General features: G+C 36.2%; 1 protein-coding gene across 1 annotated transcript; it reads right to left on the bottom strand.

The window, feature by feature from the left end:
• Window positions 1–1788: 1788 nt before the first annotated feature.
• LOC306877563 (CKLF-like MARVEL transmembrane domain-containing protein 8) lies at window positions 1789–5085 on the bottom strand. Its single transcript, XM_079429400.1, has 4 exons — window positions 4858–5085; window positions 2563–2736; window positions 2305–2424; window positions 1789–2236 (listed from the first exon to the last, which is right to left on the bottom strand). Exons 1-4 carry the CDS (start codon window positions 5014–5016, stop codon window positions 2150–2152), a joined length of 540 nt encoding a protein of 179 aa, XP_079285526.1. The 5' UTR covers window positions 5017–5085; the 3' UTR covers window positions 1789–2149.
• Between the last annotated feature and the right edge of the window lie 6769 nt (window positions 5086–11854).

Genomic DNA, 11854 nt, shown 5'->3' with positions numbered 1-11854 from the left:
AAGGTCTATGTGTGTGCTGAGATCTCCGGTGCGTTCTCGAGTCCCTCCGTGGGACCTGGCCGTGGTTCTGGAGGCTTTTTCCAAACCTCCCTTTGAGCCCCTCGAGGAGGTTTCAGATCCAGCTCTGACACTCAAGACTGTCTTCCTCTTGGCCATCTCATCCCCGAAGAGAGTCGGCGACTTACAGGGTCTCTCAGTGGCCTTCCTACTTGGACTTTGCACCTGGGATGGCCAAAACCTTCCTGTACCCCAGACTGGGGTACCTGCCTAAAGTGCCCTCCTCCATCTCACGGCCGGTTGTACTGCAGGCCTTCTGCCCTCCTCCCTTCCAGCACCCAGACCAGCAGAAGCTTGACTGTGACGCATAAGTCCACAGAACTGCCCTGTGAAGGAAATCAGACCAGCTTTTGTTTGCTACGATTCTTCTAAGAGGGGTCTCCCTGCTACTAAGCAGGTGGATTGTGGATGCCATTGCTCTTTCCTACGAGTCCTCTGATCTTCCCTCCCCCTTAGGGGTCAAAGCTCACTCTACTCTACAAGCCCTTCCTGTCGTGGGTCCCCATGCTTGACATCTGTAACGCTGCAGGCTGGTCCACGCCGCTCACTTTCACGAGGTTATACAACATCGATGTGCGTGCCACTCTTCTGTTCTCTCGCCTTAGCTGTGCTCTTCCACACTAGGCAGGGATTTTTAAGTCTGGTGGCATGGACATTCTCGTTCCCATAGCGTTTTAACACAGCTCGAGTTCCTGAAGAGGATCGTCCCGTACATGTGTAACCATGGTTCCCTGAGGGAATGAGACACTATATCTCATTGCCATACAGGAAGGACAAACAAGGGACTCAAGGGACTCATGAACAACTATCACTAAACAGAAAACATAGCTGTTGATAATTCAGGTAACAACACAGTATTAAGAATCAAATGTATGTAAACGTTTTGAATTCATTTTTATAAATTCAAGTATTATTTTCTCTTGTGGACTATATGTAAACATCTTTTATGCGAAATATCTTACTCACGTCAGTACTAAATAAACAACACGCATTTTGTATGATCCCTCTTATTTTGGTAAAATAATTTTGCAGATTCTGCAAGGTATATGGAAATGTTTGACTTTTGACTTCTGGCCTGCATGATATGTAAATGACTAACTGTAAATGTAAATATGTCCTTCAGTTATTTTTACAGTTATGCCTGTTAAAATATATTGTACGAGCTTCTGTTAATTGCACTGTTCATTGTATTGCTGTATCGTACCACTTGTCATAATCATTACAAATCATGTAATAGTGAATGTTTTTACTTAGGCCTACATATCCCATATTTTCTGCCAGAAATGATGGTGTATGTAGGCCTAAGTTTAAACATTCACTATTTCTGGAATATAAATTGTTAAACAGGTTATCCATGTTTTTAATACGATAGTTTCTAATCTTTTCCTTACAGTGCAGGAGAAGGGCCTTGATCAAACTCACCTGACTGTAACTTTCTAGTAATCCTGAAGACCTTGATTATCTTATGTGATTGGTAACGGTTAGAGCTAATCTCTGCAGGAAAGTGGATCTCGAGGGTCAGAGTTGAGAACCCGCAAACCCTGCTCTATACTAATAGGCCAGAGTCCATCACCGGTCATGGGAGGGGCTTACAAACATCACATCATCACAAAAAACAGCACACTTTTCGAGTTACTGTTTATGATTAATGGGGAATATAATAAAGAAGTAGGTGAATTTTTATCATTATGGGGTGGTTGTGTACACAAATACCATGTAAAAGTGAATTTTATATAATAGTTCCCCTTTTATTCAAACAAACAAGGATAAATGACAAAATCCTAAAACTTCCCATCAAACTGAATCTAACAACTCTGAATATAAATCATTACAGTAGGCTTACCATAGTGATACAGTGTGGGTTTTAAACAAAGATTGTTATGTTTTGCCTCAATAATTAATATGAAAAATAAAATGAGATATCTTCTGTAGTGTACAGTTCAAGGTTTATTTATAGGAAAGGTGCTACATATATTTTTAGCATTTCAACCACATCAAAATGATATTTTTATGCAATTCTTTCAATTTACAGAAATGATCCCCCAGGGATAATAAAAACAATCAGACAAGCAAAGAAACTAAAACCATTTCCTTATGTCTCATCACTTTTTGATCTCCAGGATTTGAAATTCACAACTGTATTTCCTGCATAACACACCATAGCCAGTGAGGCAAATATCTGAAATGGAAAAGAACAGGAATTTGTATGAGTATTGCTAAACTAATCAGGTAAGTTGCTTTTCATACCGTTGATGCCACCCAGCTGATGAAGTAGTAGCGCCCCCTAATGGCCACATTCAAAGATATGGCACAATTCACAGCTGCTGTCAGGTATAATACAGAGGCGCTGCCATTAAAACATATTCCCTGTGAATTAACAAGCATTTAGTTTAATGAAAGTTTGGTGAATTTTTTTTTTTTTTTGGGGGGGGGGGGGGGGATATTTATTTGTGTAGTTTAATTTAAATGAGTTTAATATTTAAAATTTTGGTCAAATCTACTCACCAAAATTTTCCATGGGATCTGGGGAATCCTGGTATAGGCCATAGTCAGGTATATGAGGAAGAGACTGACAGTAAGCACCCAATAAAACACTGACACAAACATTACCCATCCCAGCGCAGGAACATGGAGGTACTCCGTCCCACCAATCAGAGTCCACACCAGAAGCCCAAACACCTGAGGTTGAAGATGGACCACAGACACTCAACAGACTGAAACAGCACTTTTTAAACATAATGAAACTGATCTAAAACCAGCTTTAAGAAAGCAGATAATGGGCATCACATGAGATAGCATTTATAGCTCAAATAGTACAGCATGACACTAAGCCAATGTTATGAATCCTAAGAAATGCATGAACTAATAAAACTTGAATGCACTGTAAGTAGCTTTGGATAAAAGCATCTGCCAAATACATGAATGTAATCACCAATTCATATTTTAGGAACCACCCCAAACAAAATAAAAACAATGGCAATTATGTTCTCTAAGCAGCAGAACTGGGCCTAGCCACCACTACTTAACACCATATTATTCTCCAGAGTCTTCCCACCCTCCCTTCCTGTTACAAACAGCAAAGAATTTCTCACTGTGTTCTTGATATTTCAGGAAAACATATTTTGGGTTTGGAAGACAGAGCTGGCCATAGATTAGACCAGGAAAGGAAATGCTTAGATTTGACTGAGAGTATGTGGTGGAAGGAAGAAGAACAATACAAGCCGAAAGGAAGAGTTTGTTTCCCAACTGTTTTGGTTGGTCCTCTTCCTCTCTTTCCTTAGTGAGTAATTATCTTCATGGACAACAAATATTCTTACATTTTGTTGTTCCTATTCATCACATACTGTATGGTTGCAAGCTATTCCTTGTGAAAAAGAAGTGTGCCTATATTGAATGTACCCTTGCAGTGTACTTCCAATTTAAAAAGTATGTGACCACAAAACCAGTCATAAGGGTCAATTTTTCAAAATTGAGATATATGCATCATCTGAAAGCTGAATAAATAAGTTTTCCATTGATGCATGGTTTGTTAGGATCGGACAATATTTGGCCGAGATACAACTATTTGAAAATCTGGAAGCTGAGGATTGAAAAAAATCGAAATATTGAAAAAAACGCCTTTAAAGTTGTCCAAATGAAGTTCTTAGCAATACATATTACTAATAAAAAATAAGTTTTGATATATTTACAGTAGGAAATTTACAAAATATCTTCATTGAACATGATCTTTACTTAATATCCTAATGATTTTTGGCATAAAAGAAAAATTGATAATTTGACCCTTACAATGTATTTTTGGCTATTGCTACAAATATACCCCAGCGACTTAAGACTGGTTTTGTGGTCCAGGGTCACATATTTATAAAAAAAAAAAAACTGTTTGTAGTAATATCACTGAACTATAAGGTCACTTAAGTGTCCTTAAAGAGAGTAAACTTTCAAGATTATGTTTCTTAATCACTTCAGAAAAGTGCATTTTATTAATAATATTAAATTAAAACGTTTACAGTATATTTTAAATCATATAATAATAATGTTTCTTGCACTTTAAATACACTTATTCTGTGTGTTGTGTTGACTAACATAAAGCGTGTTATCTAATATTACTATTACAATATTAAGTCAATATTTTACTTCCTATATAGCTTCCTTATTGCAAATGTGTAATTACAAATATATTCAAATACATAAAGTTTTAATATAGATTCATTTATGGTAGCCTAACTGAACTGAATATTTTAGCTACCACAAATGCTTGTTAATACAGTCAGCAGTAACCACATTTCAAAGACCAAAAAATAAAATTACATTAAGCACTCTCAACTTTTAATTGCATTTGAACTACAACACAAATTTAATATAAACTATCGTACATTTTCATTAAATTGTAAATAACATGCAATTACACCTCCTAACATTATTTAATTCACACTTAAATAAATTCTTTAGACCTATATATTGTTTCCGTAATAAGTACTCTTTTTAAATGAGTTAGAGAATAGACCTACTACTTTTTCTCTTTTTTTTACAGCTGATAAACAGTACAGATGAAGGTAAAAAAGAAAAAACTAGTTTCACTTGTGTTATATCAAGAGATACATGATTGCATCCTCTTGGAAATGGAAAGTGGAAAACTGTGCAAAAAGTGTCCTTTTCTAAGTAGAGATACCTCCAGCAATCTAGATTAGTTTTCTTTCAATCTTATTCATAACCAATGTTTCATCTTGTAAGTAAGCTAATACTTGGGATTTCTAAATAGTGGGCTAAGTTTCACTATTCAGCTATCTCCGCTATACTTACGATTTCTCCAGCCATAAACACGCCAGAAGCAGAGCGAATAAAGTCCCCATCATAAGCCAACTTGGAGTGTGACAAGCCTAAAGTCTCTATATTTGAGCTCTTACTGGTTCTGTCAGTAGTGGTGCTGGTGCTGGTGCGGGACTCGGGGTCGATCTCCATTCTTACAGAATTACAAAAACTCCCGGAATAAACCAAGAAGTGATCCCTGCTTCTAAAGTAAAGAACCCCTACTATGGTGAAGGCTTTGCCCATAAAAGGGATGTCCGGTGAAAGAATCGTTCTTTTTGAAACGCATCTTTATAATGAATTTGCTGAACCGGTTCACTATCATAATAATAATCGGACGGCGGTTCGAGCGGCTCTCAAGCATCACTTCAAACGAACCAAGCGTCTCCTGGATAAGACTCGCAATGATTTATTTTTTATTTTTATTTTTTTTTTGCCTATTCACTCCAACCAAGTGCCCTTTTTGCTCGTTCTAAAGTAAAAGCTACTGTATTTTTACGCAAACACATTTCTATAATATTATTGTGCTTAAGCGAATTATAAAAATAAAAAATAAATCGCGAACCAAATCAAAACGATTTTGCTAACCAGTTTAAGCTATTTATTTAACTGACTTAAAAATAATTAGCCTATTTATTCGCGAACAGAGCCTGCTGTACCATATTAAATCAATCGGCAAATACAATAAACATCCATAAACGTAATTATAAACAACTAACAGCAACAGCAACTATCATTTTCCCTTTTTTTTCTTAATAATTTTTTAGGGCTTGTATGCCACGGTTGGAACCACGTTATGATATATAATATATCATTCATATAGGTATAGATTAATGGATATACAGTATATATATATATATATATATATATATATATATATATATATATACTAATGGATTTATTATTATTGTATTAATGAATTCAGGTTTTGCTACTTAACACCGTTAGAATGATAAAATTAATATGCACAAGCCAGTCAAACCATCACTGTTATAACCTTTTTAATATCAAAGAGATATGCTGAGATATGCTCTCTATGCTGAAGAGAACCCTACGTCTCCTGACGAGAACACTTATGGTGCATGGTTTATTAACCTGGCATCATTTGATCATTAGCATATATAACTTTTAAATGCGAAGACAACTGAGGCAACAGAACACTTCTATTAACAGAAACCACACAAATTACCTGCACTCCTTTTTCCTGTAATAATTCCAGTATGTCGCAAGAGGACAGCAAATCCATAGAAGTTGACAGACTATGGCTGTTTCTCAAACTGAAGGATACATCCTCCGGAGGGCGCATTTGTAGGCTGCATACGTCATAAAGAAGACCTTATTTTAGAATATTAAAAATGATAAATTTGACCATTATTCTTAGTTAAGTGTAAGTTATTGTAATATGCTTTTGACTCGCGAATGTAATGCTCAGTTAACTGAAATAAACCAGGCTTGATGACGTATGCAGCCTACAAACGCGACCTCCGAAGGATGCAGCCTTCTATTTGGGAAACGGCCAATGGTACTGAAAGGTTTATCTATAACTGAATAAGAGTCTTTAGGCCAGCATTTTACTGTCCGGTATTTTGCAGAAAATACTAACAAAATGTGTCATGACTGTTAATTGTTTTATTTGTGATTTCTTAATTTCACACACTATATTGTCGATTGTATTATTATTATTAAATATTATTATTTAAATAAAGCCATTACATAACTCTATTATTACTGACATCACTAAATTCATTAAATTAAATTCATGAGGGGAACGACCAATCAAAGGTCTATTATCTGTTATAATGTATATAACACAGTCACCATAAACCTATAATTTGATGGCTGGTTCACCCCATTCTTTCTGCCTGCTCTCTACATCAAAGGTTTGCTTTCACTTTGTTGATTTGATTTTTTATTTATGACTAAACAAACCTGGAAATGCCATGAAAGCATCATTGTGCAGCTGTGTTGCTCTACCCCACTAATACAGTCTGTTACAGGCAATATCGGTGAACGGGCTCCAGCTATTGAATTAAAATATTTTATTTGAGACTCTGTACACAGCCTTTCTTAATACTCCATACAGGAAAGTGTGTATTACAATCCTGGAAAAGAAAAAACGAGAATCAGATTAAATTAAAAAAAAACTTTTTTTATTTAATAATCAATACTTGATTAGAAATAAAACAGTTGATCGATTCATACAGATATTTATCATGTTTTTTCAACATTTAAAATCATAATAGACTGCTATATTTGTTTATAATCAGTAGGCTTTAAATGCAGTATTATTTGTTATATATAATATTTTAATTAAAATAAGTTTGATTCATGAAATAAACATTCCTGGTGAAAAAATCATGGCACAAATAAGATGTCTATTGCTCAGTGCCCTGCGTGTGGCCTCTATTTACTAACTGTTGTTCACAGCGGTCACCATGTAGTCAGTTGTAAAGGTTATGCTTTCGATAAATGCATGGCTCCACAGAATGTAATTAAGTCATCTTAGGAGGAGACGTGCTGTGAGACTCAGGCTGGTATGATGCTTTGCAGGCAGCCATGTTTAAGAAGCATGAATTTATTTAATAGTTTAACAAACATTAAATTATAGGTCTAGTTATTTTTACTGTAAAAAAATAAATAGACCATACAGAATATATTATGAACATTACCTACAAAATTATTTTACTTCATTATATTATATTTACAAAAATTATTTCCATCAGGGTGAAAGTATTCAATTTGAAATTTGAAATAATCTATCTTAATTTGAGAGGAGTCTAGGCACAGTGCGTGTTTATCTCAAGTACTATATTCTGAGACAGACTCCATGAGAGTAGCAAGGTTGAAAGTTCAATGTCATATACTGTCATATACTTTTGCTTTGTGCTTTAATTGTAGCTAATGGCAAAGTCAGGATGTGCGCAAGCACTGCTGTAAAATTCATTAATTGATCATTCTTATGTTATTCTGGTTATATATGTCCCTCTATAATTAAAAAAAAAAAAAAAATTGGGGTATGCATTTTTGTTTTGTTAAAAAAAATACAAATTTAAATCAAATGAGGAAACTAAAACAAATAATTAAGCATACAAACATATTCATGGGTTGTTTTTCTTCTTCTTCTTTTTAATCTATTAACCATATTTAAATTTGTATTTACTAACATCCAGCCATATTTGTACTTGTTCAAAGTTGATAATAACAACAACAACAAAAAATGTCTTCTGAGTAAATTCTATTATTGGTAGTCAGAGGCACTACAAGGGCTGTTCTTATTTTTAAGAAGAACGTCTTCAGCTTTGTCTATGAATACTTCTTGCTCAAGGGACCTGATAAATAACCCTCATAATGCAGGGATTGTTTCTGAGATAATAACAAAGACCGTCAATAGGACTGTTATGAGTCTTTAAATCAACAGAACTGTTTTAACCTGTGGGATTTGTTTATATTACAAAAGTACATTAGTTAGTACTAAACCCTGATGCTGAATCTATGCATTACTCTCTAATTACCAAATCTGTGGTGTCTCTGTGTATTAAAAAGATCTAGATCAGACTAGGATATCTTAAGCCTTTAAAAAGATGAGTAGGTGCTGGGAGTTGTACATCAGAGAGAAAGAGATGGATAATCTAATCTACAATCAAACACAATTACATTAAACTGTAGGCAGAATATTTTAATATCAATGCTAAATTTTCTATAAAGGAATCTCCTTAGATATTTTTTTTGGGGGGGGGGGGGGGGGTTGGATAAAACAGAAGAACTATGCTCAATCAGAAAAAAAAATAGATGAATGACTAAATGAAAATAAATAAATACTAGATCTGATTATGATGATATACTAGACTCACATCCAAACAAGCTCAATCAGATATTCTATGTAATGGTGATCTATCAGGGGAGCTCACTACAACGTCCATTCACTTGGAGTTTTATCCCTTAATTCCAAGTCAAAGGGCTTGTGCTATCGCCATTGAGCCAGGGTCAGGAAGGATCAAAGGTTAAAAGGGGGCTGTGATAGTCGTGACACTGCTACAATCAAATATGAGAACACAAACTCTCTGCAACTTCAGCTAACAGTTCCAACAGTATCTGGCATGTTGCTAAAACTATTTTAAAGTGGAACTTTTTCAAACGAGTCTCAGGAAAAGAAAGTCTTTCATCAAGAATTGATAGGGTAAAAGCAGCTTAGTGTCCTTTAACACTCAGTCTCTCCGTTACCTCAAACTTAATGATGACACCTGAGGATGGTCACATTCAAGATGGAGTCCTAGAGGTAGATGAAAATCCGATCTCTCCTTTTGCACTTTTCAGCCATGAAAATGGTTATCGTGCCACTGTAAAATCCTTGAAGCAAAATTGAAAAAGGAAATTAAACCAGATGAATTATCTTTTTTTTAAATCATGAATGAAGTGTCTTTCATGGTCTCTGGAGCAAGAAGGGCGTGTTTTTGAAGGAAGAGGGGGATGGTGGGTCTGCATTAAGACATTCTCATCCCTGATGATTCTCCCTGCTGCCTTTTATTTCCTTTCGTCTTCACCGACTCTGACGCGGTGGTAAGCCGCTCGGAGAATCATTGAAAGGGTGAACGAGGAGCCAACACCGAAGGGATTAATTATTTCGGTGTCAAGGACCGGGCCGGATTTACCAAACCACTCAGAGACACAGGCAAATCCTCTCACCTCTGTATGAGAACAACATACATGCAAACATTTCAATCGGAGTCCGAAGAGGAGCAGAGGACCATGGGAATAGACACTACAATATGCCTATGATCAGTTTACATCTGTGCAGCCTTGGAACTGCCAGATATAATCAATGCTTCCATTTGTATGAGGAGCAAAAAGAAAAAAAGAAATCAATTCTGACCATGCAAACAGGTGATCTGAGACATAGTTTAATCAAAGTGGTTATATCCCACTCAGCAAACAAATCTGACTCCTGGTCGTGTGTTTACAAAGACATTTTTACTTAGCTCATCTATGCAGTCACAAAGAATTATAGAAGTTACACAGCTCGATATTAAATATCTGTAAATATCTACATCTGTAAATAGAATGCCAAGTCTGTAATGCTAGAATGTAAGTTTTGTGTGTTGGCTAAACATCAAAACTCTTTGTAGCTACTAAATAGATATGTATTATTGTTTTATAATTAATTTTTCCATATTTTATTTTTTAAGATGAAATTTATATATATATGTCTGTGTGTGTGTGTGTGTGTGTGTGTGTGTGTGTGTGTTTGTGTACTACATTGTGGGGACCAAATGTCCCCACAAGTATAGTAAAACCTGAAATTGACATTGTGAGGACCAGCCTGCGGTCCCCACAAGGGGAAAAATTTGTAAAATTAGTAAATGATGTTTATCTGAAAGTGTAACAGTGCAAACAGGTTTTCTGTGAGGGGTAGGTTTAGGGTAAGGTTGGGTTAGGGAATAGAAAATATCGTTTTGTTAGTATAAAAGTAATAGAAGTCGAAGGAAAGTCCCTAAAATTCACAGAAACACCGTAATAGTAAAAATAAATAACAATTCACAATAATAAATTGTATTACTTAACTGTATGAATTAAAATTGCTACATTTTGTAAAATTTCACACATAAAAATCTTACACAAAAAAAACATTCATATTTTTAATAATTCTGTGTGCATGCATGCAAAAGAAGCCTTGATATGTCTACAAAAACAATAAATTCACACCAATCATAAAGCATTGATTTATCCATTTCATGTATGAAGTTTTTTCATTGTACAAATAAAAGATTCCTGGGAATCTCTCTGATTTGAGTGTCAGTGATGTGCCTGTGTAGAAGTCAGGGCCCTCTGCTGGGGCCCATTTCACAGTGCTAATGTATTTCACCCAGCTCAGTATGATCCACATCGCCGCAGGTAATCCATGCCTCATTTACACTGGCCTGATACTAGGGACCTTCTCAGAACGTTACAATCATGCTGGAAAACTGCAGTCTGTCAGGCAAAACTAGCACCTTCGACACCGTGCCAATGTTCCATGCAAGCTACATCATGAATGTACTGATTTAATTTGATCTTTTTATTATTTGACTACATTTTTGCTGTCAACATTCGGGTGTTTATTGGGAAAATAGGTGCTTCATACATTTATTTATAATTTCAAACAAACACTGGAGCTGTTTCCAGCCCTACCACAGAAGATAAGGTGAGCGCTACATGAGAACGAAGAGCAAATTAAAACTTTTGACTGACAGCGTTCATTATATATTATTCACATTATGTTATTAAAACCTTCTGAAAGATGGTTTTGTACACACAGGTGTTTAATATTTCTCAGGGTTTTGTATGGTGTTTATATGTGTCAATTAATTATAGATTCATATACTATAAAATATATGTTGTTGACACCGCCCTTTGCCCAGCCCCTGCCCCGCTGAGCATTCAGAGCTCAAATCTATTCTCCTAAACGCCTCCCTGCTGCCAGAACAACACACACAAACCCAAACACACACTTTCCGGCTTCCTCCGCAGTTACTTGTCAGCTAAACCAGATGTCGCCTCATAATTGGCTGATGTGGGCACCCACAAAGGCGAAGACATTATTACACACAAACGCACACACACACACAACTCCAGACGCCGTTGCACCCCACCCCACCCCACATCCCAGCCTCTTCTTCCCTATTCGAACCCAAACAAGCTTCCTACGCAATAAATAACACCGTCTCACACCGGCAATTATTTAAGCCCGTATTGCTGCCAAACATCAACGAGAGAGAGCGATAATCAAGCCGGATGCGATTCAATCCCAAAAAAACAAAGGTATAAAAATGGCGGCGGTAGTTGTGGGAAATGGGGAGCAGGTCTGGTCTGTGGTTGCGTTGGTGGATTACTCCCTGACACAGAGAGAGCATATCTAATCAGCATTCCTGAAACCGAGCCGGGGTGAGAAAATAGAGCCCAGTCTTAGTACGGCAGCCCCCCTGCTGTGCTACCTGTCAAAGCCAATATTTCCCCT

This window comes from Barbus barbus, assembly GCF_936440315.1.
Source record: "Barbus barbus genome assembly, chromosome: 12".
Classification (NCBI taxonomy): domain Eukaryota; kingdom Metazoa; phylum Chordata; class Actinopteri; order Cypriniformes; family Cyprinidae; genus Barbus; species Barbus barbus.
This window is presented reverse-complemented; position numbering and strand designations above follow the sequence as displayed.